The sequence below is a fragment of the Oryx dammah genome, unplaced genomic scaffold (genome assembly GCF_014754425.2).
Source record: "Oryx dammah isolate SB20612 unplaced genomic scaffold, SCBI_Odam_1.1 HiC_scaffold_23, whole genome shotgun sequence".
NCBI lineage: Eukaryota > Metazoa > Chordata > Mammalia > Artiodactyla > Bovidae > Oryx > Oryx dammah.
In genome coordinates, this window is record NW_024070207.1 from 116,057,920 (window position 1) to 116,074,131 (window position 16,212).

Below are 16,212 nucleotides of genomic sequence, written 5' to 3' on the forward strand. Positions count from 1 at the left end.
ATTAAAGAATAGAAAATGGCTTAAATGAAACATGGAAGTCTTTTCTTCTCCACTTTTGGCCCTATACCTTGGAGGTAACCATTTTTAATAGTCTATTTTAAATTCTTCTTGTAGTTTCTACCATTATACAAATAATACACCCTATTTCTTTTTGTGTTAACTGTTAACTTATCACTTTGAAAAATTAGGAATTTAGCTCTTTCATCTTCCCCACTCTGAAATTAGTTATACTGATACTTATAGTTTATTGCTGTCTGTTAGTTTTTGCTATTAAACTTATATTACCTGTTCTGTCAACTTTAGACAGCAGTCTTTTAACTGTAATCACACCCCATTGTATAAGAACCAGACATTCTCATTCCATACACTGTCCTCCATTTATCTTCTTTCTAATGCTCATTTCTCACATTCCTAACACTGACAAATATATAAATTCTGCTCTGTAAACTATTAATTAGCCTTCCATGTTTTAGATACAAATTATTTATAGAAATAAAAATTAATCAGTACATACAGTGCTGGGATTTTATAAACATTATTTTCTGTATAACCAAATGGTATCTTTGGCCTCATAGGGAAACATATATCTTTATTTTTAACTGAATCATAATTGACATACAACATGATGTTAATTTCAGGTGTACAGTGTAATGATTAAACATTTTTATACATTGCAAAATGATTACCACAATAAGTCTAGTTATCATCTGTCACCATACAGAGTTACAAATTTTTTTTATGATGACAACTTTTAAGATGACAACTTTTCTTATGTTACTTTCAAATTTGCAATACAGTGTTATTGGCTGGAGTTGCCATGCTGTACATTACATCTCCATGACTTATTTTATAACTGGAAGTTTGTATCCCTTGATCCACTCTACCCATTTCGCCCACCCTGCAACAGCACTCCCTCCTGGCAGCTACCAACTGTTTTCTGTATCTGTGAGTTTTGTTTTGTTTATTAGGTTCTGCATGTAAGAGAAATCATGGTGTTTGTCTTTCTTTGACTTATTTCACTTAGCAATCCATGTTGTTACAAATGACAAGGTTTCATTCTTTTTTATGCCTGAGTACTTTTCCACTGTCTGTATATATACCACATCTTCTTTATTCATTTGTTCATTGATGGGCAGTTAGGGTGTTTCTATATCTTGACTATTGTGAATAGTGCTTCGGTGAACGTAGAGGTGCATGTATCTTTTCAAATTAGTTTTTCATTTTCTTTGGACAAATACCTAGAAGTGGAATTGCTGGATCATATGGTATTTTTATTTTAAGTTTTCTGAGGAACATCCATGTTTTCCGTAGTGACTGTGCCAATTTACATTCCCACCAAAAGCACTGGAGGGTTGTCTTTTCTCACACATCCTTGCCAACACTTGTTATTTCTTGTCCTTTTGATAATAGCCATTCTGACAGCTGTGAGATGATATCATGTTGTGGTTTTAATTTGTGTTTTCCTGATTAGAAATGTTGAGCATCATTTTCATGTGCCTGTTGGGCATCTATCTGTATGTCTTCTTTGGAAAGTCTGTTCAAGGCCTCTGCCCATTTTTTTTTTTTTATTTTTTTTTTTAACATAAATATTTTTAATAAAGGTAATTCATTTTTCCCAACAAAATAAACTAAGAAAATTATCATTGCTCTACAGTATTATATTTTTGGGGAGTCTGCATTAATAGAAGACATCTGGATTCTCATATTTGCTTCCTCAAGCAATCTGTTGCGATATCAAGTTATTCAGTGTCTAGAAAACGCAACTGTACATTTGTGACAGAATGAAGACCAAAAAGGCAAATAACAGTTTAGTATTATGATGAACATAATTTTGACCCTTCAGACCTATTAAAAGGGCCTCGGGACACATCTTCATTCCCCATGAGTCCCCAACACACTTTGAGAACTGCTACTTTCCTTTCCTTTTTTTTTTTAAGGTTTTGGAATTTTGTTTGCTGGAGGTGTTTTATTTTTTAATATTTTTTATATAAATTTATAAATCAGTTTGTTTGTTTACTGTTGAGTTGTACGAGTTCTTTATATATTTTAGTTATTAACCTCTTATCAGATACATGATTTGCAAATATCTTCTCCCCTTTGATAGGTTGCCTTTTTATTTTGTTGATGGTTTCCTTCACTGTGCAGAAGTTGTTGTTTTTTTTTTTTTTAGTTTGGTACAGTTCCATTTGTTTATTTTTTCTTTTGTTGCTGTTGCCTTTGGAATCAGATCCAAAAAAACTTTGCTAAGACTGATGTCAAGGTACTTTCTGCTTATGTTTTCTTATAGGAGTTTTATGGTTTCTGGTCTTACATTCAAGTCTTTAATCTATTTTGAATTAATTAAGAAATATAATCTTATAAGTTGCTAAGTTGCTAATTTTCTACTAGTCAGGGTCCTAAGCATCAAGGTCAATGGATCCTCTCCTGTCTTCCAACAGTGCTCAGAATCATGTCATATTCTAGTTGGATTTTATTTGAACAGTGACTTTTTATTTGTCTAAACATTTTCTTATATAGAAGATTATTTCTTTTGGAGTTTCTGCTGACTACTTTTGTTGAAAGGAGAAATATGCTTTTTTATTTCTTTGCTAGGATTTTTGAGCTTCAGAGTCATTTCCATGTTGAATAGAGTCTGCTCTCTTCTTAACGTAATTTTTTCCCTACAAATCCTTCCTGTTATAATTTGCACCAATTACTTTAGAGGCACAACTGTCATCTCAGTGCTTCTTTTGACTGCCTGCTGTTTCTTGGATCCCATGGCTTCTTCATCTTGGATTCCCCTCTTGTTTTCTTTATGATTTTCTCTGAGTAGCTACTTTTTAAACATTTTTTCCCCACAGAAAGTTGCACAGGAGTTGAATTTTCAGTCTTTGTATATCTGAAATTTTCTTTGTGTCCCTTTTTGTCTCTTATGCCCCATATTTGTCCCACATGCTGAGTATGCAATTCTAGATTCAAAATTACTTTCCCATAGAAATTCTATTCTAGCATCAAGTGCTCTTGAGAAGTCTGTTAGTATTATTTTTTTATAGGTTAATTTTTTTCTCTGGCTTTGGAAACTTTTAGAATCTTTATTTTTTCCCCATGTATCCATGGGCCCTTTCAATTTGAATATTTGTGCCATTCTTTAGCTCTGATAGAATTTTTCTTCATTTCTTCTTTTCCATATACTCTATTCCCTCTGGAGTAATTTTTATTTTATTAAAAAATTAATTAATTTGACTGCATCGATCTTAATTGTAGCATGCGGGCCTAGTTGTCACATGGTGTGTGGGATCTTAGTTCCCTGACTCAGGGGTTGCATCCACGTCCCCTGCATCAGAAGGCGGATTCTTAACCACTGGACCACCAGCGAAGTCCCTGGAGTGACTTGTAATTGGATGTGACAACTCTTATATCATCCATGTTGCCTAATGTTCATCTCATTTTCTGTCTCTGACCTCTGTACAGCATTCTGAGAGATATCCTTGTCTTTGTCTTCCTGATGTTGTGTTTGTATTTTTTGGGCACAATCAATTATATTTGTAATTGTCAGTAATTTGTTATTTTCTGATTGCCACTGTTTTATAGCATTAATATTTTTATTTTATTGTGTGATATCATCCTGAGTGTCTATGAGCATTTGGATTATTAAAAGTGTTGCTCTGTTTTTGAAATTACATCTTTCTCCTCTAAGTTCATTGTGCTGTCCACTGGTCCCCCTCTGCTCAGTCTAAATCTACCTGAATGATTCTCTCTATCAAAGGTTTTGCTTTGATACAATTCTGATTCCCAAATCTATGTCTTTAGCCTCTGCCACTTTTCACGGCCCCAGAATCATGAATGTATCTAGCCAATGCCTACTGAAGAACTCAGTATAATGTGTACAAAATCATTTTCTCCATATGCCTTCTCTCAGGTTAACTACCATCATGTCTTGAATTAAGCTGGAAATCCAGACATTATCTTTGACTAGTTCCTTCCCCTCTTTCCCATTAACCAAGTCCTGAGGATTCTCTTTCTTTAATATCACTGAAAAGAGTTTCTTGTACATCCTAACCACCATATCTTCGATTCAGATCCTCACCATTTTTCATTTTAATCTTTTCTAAAGATGAGTTTGCCTCATGTCTTTCCCATGCTTGAGTTTCTATTGGGTGAAAATCTCAAAATGGCACTACTTGCCTCCCCAGCTTTCTTCCTCAGTGCTTTTTCCTCTAAGTTTCACATTTTGTATTAAGCCATAGATAGTTCCCTAAATATATTATGCTAATTCATGTTCTAGTCTTTTAGAATTTTCTGTTCTTTCTGTTCTGTATGCCCTTCCATGCATCCTCACCAAGCGAATAGTTTCTCACTTTTTAATTCTCAACATAGACATTTTCTTCTCTGAAAAGCCTACCATGACTGCCAGCCTGGATTGGGTCCCATTTTTTCTGTGCACACTTATTACTTGTGTTATGGCACTGGTAGTAATAATAATAATAGATGAGCATTATTGGACTGGTTATTATGTACTGTAATTACTATGTTAATATCAGTATAAGACTCCATTACCTCATTTTGTCCTCAGGATAACTTTGAGATTTTTATCCCCAATTCTACATATGAGAAGATTGAAGCACAGAGAAGTTAAGTGCCCAAATTCACAGAGCTAATAAGTGGTAGAACTCTAGTATTTGAACCCAACCTTGTCCCCCTAGACCCTGTGCTATTTATCCCAGTGTAATAAGCCAGTGAGTCTCACACTTGATCATGCATTAGAATTACTTGGAGGGCTCTCTCCTAGCGATGAGTTCCTGTATCAGCAGGTCTGAGGTGATGGATTTTTTTTTGCATTTCTGACAAGCTGTGGGTGATACTGATGCTGCCAGTGCATGGACACTGTTCTAGGCTGCTAATCAATTTATTTATTGATATTGTCTATTTTTCTCTCTCCTCAGCTAAAATAGAAGTTCCTTAGGGCAGGAGTTTCTTTCTTTTTTTTTTTTTTTTAGTGTCCACATTCCCAGCATCTAGCAAAGTTGTCTGACAGGTAGTACGCCCTCAATGAATGTTTACTTGAATTAATGAATAAATGAGGTAGTGGTTCTGGCCTCCTTGTATAAGTGTATTTTTGCCTGAATGAAATTTCTGTGTATTTCAGAATTTTTCAGGTTTTATCAGTCACATACTGATTGGCATAGAGGGGCTGTGTACTCAAAGGTTTTGTAAGGTTGTTAATTGCATGACTTTAAAATACTTTGAAGCCAAACATCTATTGTATTTGGCTCACTATTCTTTCTGGAATGGGCCACTCTCTGCCTGTTCGTTTATACTGACCTTGTATGGAAAGAGGCTCTTTTGCCTTTTAGCAGATTTGAACATTTCTTTCCTAAAAAGCACCTTCCTTGATGTAAAATGACTCCATCATAAATGTGATGGCTTATAGGAATTGTGGTACATTTACTTTCCAGTATTCAGGCTTCTTCAAATGCCTGTATGATATGGAATAGTTAAGTGGGAGGTTGGGGCACTTTATCTGAGCCAGCTTGGCTCTGGATCACCAACAACCAACAAGAAATTTCTGATGGCTTGAGAACGTTCTTTGATTCTGGCAGTCAAAGTTTGGTTTATTGGTATTTTCTTATATTTTACTGTTTTTTTCAAAATAGGAACACTAAATTTTTTTTATTGTAACAGAATTTGCGTGAACTTGCTGAAATCATCAATAGTCATATTAACCACCTTCGTGAAGTAGTTTCAGAAATGCAGCGTTCTTTGGGGATACCACAGATGCAACCCTGTATAAGGGTGAGAACATTTTTACTACTTCATAAACCTATATTTCCTAAAGAATCACTCAGTTAGAAATGAGAGAGAGCTAATAACTCTGAGATTAGCAAGACTGATATATACTTTAGCAGGGGGTTGGAAACGAAACTTCTGTTGGAGGAATGCTAAGGTTTAGATTTGAGACATGATGCTGAATATTTTTGTTTGTAACCATAAGGTATAAAGTACAATCAAACTGTAGGTATGAAGAGGAATAAAAATCATATAATCAAAATTCAGCATTTAAACTTGACTGTGGAAAATGATGTTTCAGGGAAAATAAGGTATTAATGATTTTACCTACTTTTCAATGTTTATTTGTACTCACAGATGATTTATACTGGCTATGTGTCACTTTAAAGATCATCTGGATTACACATAAAGGTTTTGACTGTATACCTCATGGAAAAATTAATGTCTAGAATTCAAAGAAAGGAGCTTAACCCATCCTGTTCTTTTATCCTGGACAGGGAGATGATAACCCATCTTTACCAGCAGAGAGGCAGGAAAATGATGCTGAGACCAATCCAGGAGGAATATCTCTTCAGTCAGCAGCATCCCCTGAAGTGCAGCAACCAGAGTTCAGAGAAAGTCCACCACTTCCCAGGATTGTCTTTACATGCTCATTACAGCCGAATCATGAGTCAAGCAGCCCAAATACTAGGCTTGCTCTTCTGTCTATTTTCAGTGAAGGTGATGAAGGTATCTACAGTGATCTCTTATCTGCCCAGCAGTCTTTAGTAGAACCTACAGCGTATCTTCCACAAGCAGAATCCATTCTGCCCGACAGCTTTGAGACAGTGAGATATTCAACTATAAATAACAGCATGAACCCAGACACTGCCTTGCCATCTCTCTGCATCCCTCCCAATTTTGGTGAGTTTGAAATGGTACTAGATTAAAAAGCTTCCTCAGTGCAAACTAGTGCTAGCAGTTTTTTGATTCAGTGGACATGAACTTGGGCAAACTCTGAGAGATGGTGAAGGACAGGGAGGCCTGGCATGCTGCAGTCCATGGGTTTACAGTCCAAGAGGCGGACACGATTGGGTGACAGAACAACAACAACAAAAATACTGAGATAATTGTAGCTTCACATGTAGTTGTAAGAAATAATACAGAGTCATAGCCTTTATGCAATTTCCCAAAGTGATAACATCTTGTGAAACTATGGTAAAATATTACAACCAGGATATTCAGCTGTTCCCAGTTTGACTTGTATTCATCTGTGTGTCTGTACTTTTCGTTTTATTCTGATTTATCATGTGATAAGGTTTGTATGTCCACCACCGTAGTCAAGGGACAGAACAGTTCCATCACATGGATCACTTGTGTTGCCTTTTTATAACCATGCCCATCACCCTCTGATGACCTGGCCCTCTTCATTCCCTTATCCTTAATTCTTAGAAACCACTTATCTATTCTTCATCTCTAGAACTTTGTCACTTCAAAATTGTTATATATTTGGAGGCATATAGTATATAACATTTTGATACTGGCTTTTTTCACTCAGTATAACGCCCTGGAGATTAAACCAAGTTGTTCAGTAGTTCCTTCCTTTTTATTGCTCAGTACTGCTACTTGGTATGGATGTGTCATAGTTTAACCATTCATCTGTTTAAGAAAATTTAAAGTTTTGTAATCCAGGTTTTTATGTTAGGACTAAGGCTGCTGTGAATCTTCATGTACAGGTTTTTGTGTAAATAGAAGTTTTCATTTCTCTGACATGAATACCCAAGAGTGCAATTGCTTGCTATATATTAACTGTGTTTAATTTTATGAGAAACTACCAGGCTTCCCTGGTGGCTCAGATGGTAAAGAATCTGCCCGCGATGCAGGAGATCAGGGTTTGATTCCTGGGTTGGGAAGATTCCCTGGAGAAGGGAATGGTAACCCACTCCAGTATTCTTGCCTGGAGAATCCCATGCACAGAGGGCCTGGCAGGCTGTAGCCCATGGGTTGCAAAGAGTCAGACATGACTGAGCGACTGTCACTTTGTACTTTCACCCGTTTTCCAGTGTAGGTGTACCGTTTTCCATTCCTGCCAGAAAGGTATGAGTGATCCAGTTTCTCTGGAGCCATATTTCTGCTCTCTTCCTTGTTCTTTCTTCCTGTTCTTGATTCCTTCTTTCATCATATCCTATCTGGTAGAAGATTTTCTCTTTTTTTAAAAAATTTTTTATTATTTATTTATTTTTTATTTTACTTTACAATACTGTATTGGTTTTGCCATACATTGACATGAATCTGCCACGGGTATACATGAGTTCCCATTCCTGAACCCCCCTCCCACCTCTCTCCCCATATCATCTCTCTGGGTCATTTACTTTAAGAATAAGTCTGCCAAGGGCAAAACCTTTTAGTTTTCCTTTGTGTGATAATGTCTTTGTTTCCTCTTCTTTTCTGAAGGACAGTTTCACTCAGTATGGAATTCCTGGATGAGAATTTTTGTATTATAGCCCTTGAAAACTTTTTATTTGTAGAAACACCAGGAGAAGCAGAAACCAGCCGTGTAAGCAGCACTGAGACAGTGCATTACCGAACTTTACAGGAAAATGGCAGTGGCCAGGATACTGTCTCATCTGTCTTCGTTCCTCCCAATTTTGGTGAGTTTGAAATGATATGCATTGCAAGTAGCACTGTTTCATCTAGATTCCTTAATGCAACTGCTTGGTAGCTCTTTTATATATTATGCTTTTAATTTTGAGGTAATTTTAGATTCATGTGTACTTGTAAGAAATTATACAGAGATCCTATTTTTGCTTCATCTATCTTCCTTAATAAAAACATCTTGCAAAACTATAGTAAAATTAAAAAAAAAACAGTATACTGACATTGATTAAATCCACATGTGTGTGTGTGCATTTAGTTCTGTGCAGTTTTATTTCATGCATCAGTGTGTTTGCTCTGGGCTTCCCTGGTGGCTCAGATGGTAAAGAATCTGCCTGCAATGCGGGAGACCAGGGTTCGATCCCTGGGTTGGAAAGATTTCCTGAAGAAGGGAATGGCTACCCACGCCAGCATTTTTGCTTGGAGAATTCCATGGACAGAGAAGCCTGGTTGGATACAGTCCATGGGTCGCAAAGAGTCAGACATGACTGAGCAACTAACACACACACACATGCGCGCACGTGCACACACACACACACACACAGTCATGATACAGAACATTTCCATCATTATCACAAACACCCTTCATATTGCCCTTTTCTTAACCACAGCTACTTCCTTCTGGTCACCCTTTCCTCCCACTCTGCCCCATCCTAACACCCCAGGCCAGCCCAAAATTGACTTTCTATGATTTTGTCATTTGAATATTGTTATTTAAATGGAATAAGTACTATAGAAGCTTTTGGGCATGGCTTTTTTTTTTTTTAACTGAACATAGATGGCTCAAGTGGTAAAGAATACACCTGCCAATGTAGGAGACACAGGAGACGTGGGTTTGATCTCTGGGTTGGAGGATTCCCTGGAGGAGGAGATGGCACCCCACTCCAGTACTCTTGCCTGGAAGATCCCGTGGACAGAGGAGCCTGGTGGGCTACAGGACATGGGGTTGCAAAGAGTTGGACACGACTGAGCACATGCACACACACATTGCTTGTATCAAGAGTTTCTTCCTTTTTATTGTTGAGTTGTATTCTATGGTATGGGTGTGTAACTGTTTATTTGTACACCCATTGAAGGACATATGGAATATTTCTTATTTTTCACTGTTACAAGTTTAGCTCTATGAACAGTCCTTTGCCAGCTTTCGCATAAATATAAATCTACATTTCTTTGAGATGAATGCCCACGAGGGCAATTCTGGGTCACATGTAATTCCATGTTTTGTTTTATAAGAAACTGCTAAAATTATTTTTCAGAGGAGCTGTGTAATTTTTCCTTCTACCCATAATATATGTGCGATACAATTTTTCTTCATGTATATTTATTCTCTTTCCATTGTTCTTTCTCCTTGATGCTCAAAGAAACAAGTTCGTTTAGTTTTCCTTCATGTAAGAATATATTTATTTCCCATTTCTTAATGAGGCATAGTTTTACTGCATATAGAATTAATGATTGACAGTTACTTTCTTTAGCACTCAAAAAATGTTTTTACTGTGACTATGCCAGAGGTAGCAGAAACCAGCCTAGAGAACAACCCTGAGACAATGAGTTACCTAACGTTATCAGGAAATGACAGTGGCCCGAGGTCATCATCAGTCAACCTCCCACCCAATTTTGGTGAGTTTCAAATAATACATAGTATAAGTAGCACTGTGTAATCTAGATGCATCAGCAGCCTTAATGCAAGTTAGCAGTAGCCTGTTTTTTAAAATTAAACTTTTTATTTTGGAATAATTTTAGATTCACATACATTTATAAGAAAAAAATAAACTAAATTTAATGAACTCACCAAAAAAAAGAAATAATATAAAAGACCCCTTTTACACTTGACCCTTTTTTTCTCAATGATAACATCTTGCAAAACTAGTAAAATATCACAACTCATTGTGATATAATACATTGATATGTGACATTGATATAATAGACAGATGTTACTGAGATGTCCTTAGTTTTACTTGTGGTAATTTGTATGTGTTTATATTTATTTCTGTCTGATTTCATCATATGAGTAGATGTAATATCCACAACCATGTCAAGACATAGAAACATTTCCATTACCATAAGGATGCCTCTTCTTGCCCCTTTATAGCCACTCCCACCTCTTTTAGATGACCCTCTCCTTCCCCATTGTTCATTCCCTAGCCCCTGGCAAACACTGGTTTCTATAATTTTCTCACTTCAAGAACATTATACAAAAGGAATCTTACGGTACTTTGAGGATTTTTTTCACTCGGCATAATTCCTTGAGGATTCATCCATGTTGTTGCATGTACAAAACTTCCTTTTTTTTTTTTTTTTTTTTGCAGAATAGTTTTACCAGATTTCAGTATGCAGTAATTGTTTTTAACCACTCAGCCATGGAAGGACATTAGTTTTTTCCCCATGGTTTTTAATATTAAGAGTAATGATGTTATGAACATCCATGTACTGGTTTTTGTATAAATGTAAGTTCTAATTTTTCTGTCTTGAATTCCAAGAGTGCAATTTTTGAGTCTTATGGTAATAGCATATTTAATTTTGTAAGAAAATACCAGTTTTCTGGAGAGGTTGTACCATTTTTCATTCTTACCAGCAATGATCCATTTTCTTTACATTCATATTTCTGTTCTGATTTATAGCTCTTTCTTTCTTCCTGATGCTTCCAATTTTCTCCTTTCATCCTATCCTTTCTGTTTGAAGATATTCCTTTAACCTTTTCATATGAGTAAGTCTGCTAGGGATGGATTCTTTTAGTCTTCCTTTGTTTCAAAATGTTTCTGTTTCACCTTTTACTTGAAGGATAGTTTCATTTCATGTAGAATTCAGGATTGAGAGTACTTTTCTTTCAGGGGTTGAAAAATTCATCCTTACACAAATGCCAATAATGGAAGAAACTGGTGTGGAAAACAGCCCTCAGACAGTGTATTATCCAGCTTTATTGGGAAGTATCACTGGTCTAGGTACTGACTTTTCATCTCACTCTGCCCCACCTAATTTTGGTGAGTTTGAAATGATACACATTGTGAGTAGTACTGTTTAGTCTAGATCCATCCACATCCTTAATACAAGCCAGTTGTAGCTCTTAAAACTTTTTGGTATAGTTTAAGATTCACATGCAGCTGTAAAAATAATGCACAGAGAACCTATTAATGTTTTACTTATTTTTCCCAATGACCACATCTTGCAAAACACTGGTACAGTGTCACAACCCATATACTGACATTGATACAACCCACAGACGTTATTGAGGTGCCTCCAGTTTTACGTGTATGTGTGTGTACACTTTCATGTGTGTATTTAGCACTATGCAGTGAGTGAGTACACCACAGTCAAGGTAGAGATCATTATCATCACTCAAGGATCCCTTGCTACTGCTTTTATACAAACACAACCAGCCTTTGCTTCCTCCAAGACCCATCATTAACACCTGGCTACCATTGATCTCTTCTCTGTTTCTAAAATTTTGTCTCAGATTGTTATATAAGTGGAATAACATACCATATAACTTTGGGATTGGCTTCTTTCACTCAGCGTAACTCCCTGAAGAGTCATCTAGTTTGTGGCATGTGTCAATAGTTTATTACTATTACTGCTGCAGAATATTCCATGCAATGGATATACGACATTTTAACTCTTCACCTGTTTAAGGGCATCTGGATTTTTTTTTCCAGTTTTTGGCTATTAGGAGTAAAGCAGCTATACATATTCATGTACATACATTTGTGTAAATATAAATTTTTATTTCCTAATAGTTCCTTCCTATTGATGAAGAGTTTTCCATGGTGTGTATGTGTGTATACACACACAATGGTTTTTTTTTTTTAATTCATACATTGAAGTAAATTTGTTTTTTTTTCTTTCTGAGATGGTTTTTTTTTTAAAATTCATACATTGCAGGAAATTTTTTTTTATTTTACTTTACAATTCTGTATTGGTTTTGCCATACATTGAGTTTTTGGATACTTCAAGTAAAGTGCTGTGAACATTGATGTATTGATTTTTGTGTAAATATAAATTTCCATCTCTCTGTCATGAATGCCAAAAGTGCAGTTGCTGGGTCTTATAAGTAATAGAATGTTTAGTTTTATTAGAAACTGCCAAACAGTTTTCCAGAGAGGCTGTGCCATTTTACATTTCCATCAGCAAAGTGTGGTTGATCCATTTTCTCTCCATCCATATCTCTGATCTGTCCATTGTTATTTAATCCTTCATGATGCTCCAAGATTCCTTCTTTAATAATATCTTTTCTTTTTTGAAGATTTTCCTTTAGCCATTTTTAAGGGAAAATTAAAAGATCTTTTTTCCTTTGTGTCATAATGTCTTTATTTACCATTCTTTCCTGAAGGACAGTCTCATCCAGTATAGAGTTCACACTTGAGAGTTCTTATCTTTCAGCAGTTGAAAAAGTTATACTTATAGAAATGCCAGGACAAGCACAAACCACCGTGGATAACAGCTGTCAGACAGTGGGAAATGAAACTGTAGTGGGAAGTGAAACTGTAGTGGGAAATGACAGTGACCCAGATATGGGCTCTTCGCCTCTCTCCATTCTGCCCAGTGTTGGTGAGTTTAAAATGATATTTTGACATATATTTAATCTAGATTCCTCACTCTCCATAGTGTAGGATAGAGGTAGCTCTTTCTGATGAAAGTCTTTATTTTCAGAAAAATTTAGCTGCACATGCAGTTATAATAGCACAGAGCAATCCTGGGTTCTGATTACCCAGTGTTCCCCAGTGGTAAAATGGTATCTACCATTGTAAAATGGTAAATGGTATCATCTTACAGAATGATAGAAAATTACCACAGCCAAGATGTCAACATGATACCATCCACAGATATTACTGCGATGCCCCCAGTTTCACTTGCATTAATATGTGTGTATTGAGTTCTATACAGTTTTTTGTATGTACAGATCATGTATCTTCTGTGACAGGTAAGTCAGAACAGTTGCATCACTGCCATGTTCTCTTATATTTCTCTTTTATAACCACACCCATCTCACTCCAACTGACATTTGCCTTCTACTCCTACCCTCTGCCCTGTTTCATGGTAACTATGAATCTCTTCTCCAGATCTATTATTTGTCGCTTCAGCATTGTTATATAAATGGAATCATGTGGTGTTTGAGATTGGTTTCTTCCTTCAGTGTAATTCCCTGGAGACTCATTCATACTGTTGTGTGTAGCAATGGTTCCTTCTTTTTTATTTCTGAGTATTATTTCATGGTGTGAATGTACCAGGGTTTATTTTTCTGTTCATCTGTTGAAAATCTCTGTGTTTCCGGTTTTTGACTGTTAAGGGTAAAGTGAAAGTGAAAGTGGAGTTGCTCAGTCCTGTCCGACTCTTTGTGACCCCATGGACTGTAGCCTACCAGGCTCCTCTGTCCATGGGATTTTCCAGGCAATAGTACTGGAGTAGATTGCCATTTCCTTCTCCAGGGGATCTTCCCGACCCAGGGATCAAACCTGGGTCTCCTGCATTGTAGACAGACGCTTTGCCATCTGAGCCAAAGTTGATATGAATATTTATTCATCAGTTCAGTTCACTTCAGTTGCTCAGTCGTGTTCGACTCTTTGTGAACTCATGAACCACATCACGCCAGGCCTTCCTGTCCATCAACAATACCCAGAGTCCACCCAAACCCATGTCCATTGTGTCAGTGATGCCATCCAGCCATCTCATCCTCTGTCATCCCCTTCTCCTCCTGCCCCCAATTCCTCCCAGCATCAGGGTCTTTTCCAATGAGTCAACGCTTCCCATGAGGTGGCCAAAGTACTGGAGTTTCAGCTTTGGCATCATTCCTTCCGAAGAACACCCAGGACTGATCTCCTTTAGAATGGACTGGTTGGATCTCCTTGCAGTCCAAGGGACTCTCAAGAGTCTTCTTCAACACCTCAGTTCAAAAGCATCAATTCTTTGGCGCTTAGCTTTCTTTATACTCCAACTCTCACATCCATACATGACTACTGGAAAAACCATAGTCTTGACTAGATGGACCTTTGTTGGCAAAGTAATGTCTCTGCTTTTTAATATGCTGTCTAAGGTTGGTCATAACTTTCCTTCCAAGGAGTAAGCATCTTTTAATTTCATGGCTGCAGTCACCATCTGCAGTGATTTTGGAGCCCCCAAAAATAAAGTCTGACACTGTTTCTACTGTTTCCCCATCTATTTGCCATGAAGTGATGGGACCAGATGCCATGATCTTCGTTTTCTGAATGTTGAGCTTTAAGCCAACTTTTTCACTCTCCTCTTTCACTTTCATCAAGAGGCTTTTTAGTTCCTCTTCACTTTCTGCCATAAGGGTGGTGTCCTCTGCATATCTGAGGTTATTGATATTTCTCCCAGAAATTTGGAAAACTCAGCAGTGGCCACAGGACTGGAAAAGGTCAGTTTTCATTCCAATCCCAAAGAAAGGCAATGCCAAAGAATGCTCAAACTACCGCACAATTGCACTCATCTCACACACTAGTAAAGTAATGCTCAAAATTCTCCAAGCCAGGCTTCAGCAATATGTGAACCATGAATTTCCAGATGTTCAAGCTGGTTTTAGAAAAGGCAGAGGAATCAGAGATTAAATTGCCAACATCCGCTGGATCATTTAAAAAGCAAGAGAGTTCCAGAAAAACATCTATTCTGCCTTATTGACTATGCCAAAGCCTTTGACTGTGTGGATCACAATCAACTGTGGAAAATTCTTCGAGAGATGGGAATACCAGACCACCTGACCTGCCTCCTGAGAAACCTGTATGCAGGTCAGGAAGCAACAGTTAGAACTGGACATGGAACAACAGACTGGTTCCAAATAGGAAAAGGAGTACGTCAAGGCTGTATATTGTCATCCTGCTTATTTAACTTATATGCAGAGTACATCATGAGACATGCTGGGCTGGAAGAAGCACAAGCTGGAATCAAGATTGCCAGGAGAAATATCAATAACTGCATCCTTAGTTTATAAGAAATTGTCAAACTGCTTTCCAGGGTAGCTGTACCATTTTCCATTCCTTCCAGCCATGTATGAGTGATCTGATTTCTCTGCATCCATCTTTCTGTTCTTTCCATTGTTCTTTCTCCTTCTTAATGCTCCAGAATTCTATTATACTTTTTGTTAGAACATTTTCCTATAGCCATTTTAAGCATAAATCAGTTAGTGACAAATACTTTTGGTTTTCCTTTGTGAATATTTTTTTTTCTTCATTACTGGAAGATAGTTTCATCAGATATAGGTATGAGTGTGGAGTCTTTTCTCACAGCATTTAAAGAACATTTTATTAACAGAAATGTTGGTCAAAGCAGAAACCAGCTGGGAAAATGACACTCCAGTGATGAATCAGCCACCTTTCTTGAAATATGGCAGTGATGAAGATGCTTCATATATCTTAATCTCTTCCGATTCTGGTGAGTTTGTAATGATACATGTTATAAGTAGCACTATTTAATTTAGGTTTATTAACACCCTTAATATGAGCTTTTCCTAATTAAAAATTAAGTTGTTTTTAAAGAAAATTTTAGCTGCACATGCCATTATAAAAAAAATAGATTTTGTGTATACTTTACCAAGTTTCCCACAAAGATAACATCTTACAAAATTATAATACAATATCAGAACCAGGATATAGACATTGATAAAACCCATGGATTTTATTGAGCTGTCTTTAGTTTTATGTGTATTTGTGTGTGTTTATGTTTGTGTATGTGATTTAGTATTATATCATTTTGCAACCTGAATACATTTCCATATCCTCCATGACAGTCAAGATTCACAACATTTCCATTACTGCAAGGATTCTCCCTTTTGCCCTTTAAAACCACCCCTACCGTTCTTCTCTCATG

The 16,212-nt window shown here is 36.7% G+C and overlaps 1 protein-coding gene across 1 annotated transcript in view; it reads left to right on the forward strand.

Moving 5' to 3' along the window:
* The window catches only part of BEND2 (BEN domain containing 2), a 52,475-nt gene that overhangs the window by 18,506 nt on the left and 17,757 nt on the right, over positions 1-16,212 (forward strand). The window contains exons 3-6 of the mRNA XM_040265362.1: positions 8,274-8,396; positions 9,907-10,017; positions 12,778-12,942; positions 15,658-15,777. Of these exons, the coding sequence (XP_040121296.1) occupies positions 8,274-8,396; positions 9,907-10,017; positions 12,778-12,942; positions 15,658-15,777 (519 nt within the window). The remainder of the gene's footprint in view (positions 1-8,273; positions 8,397-9,906; positions 10,018-12,777; positions 12,943-15,657; positions 15,778-16,212) is intronic.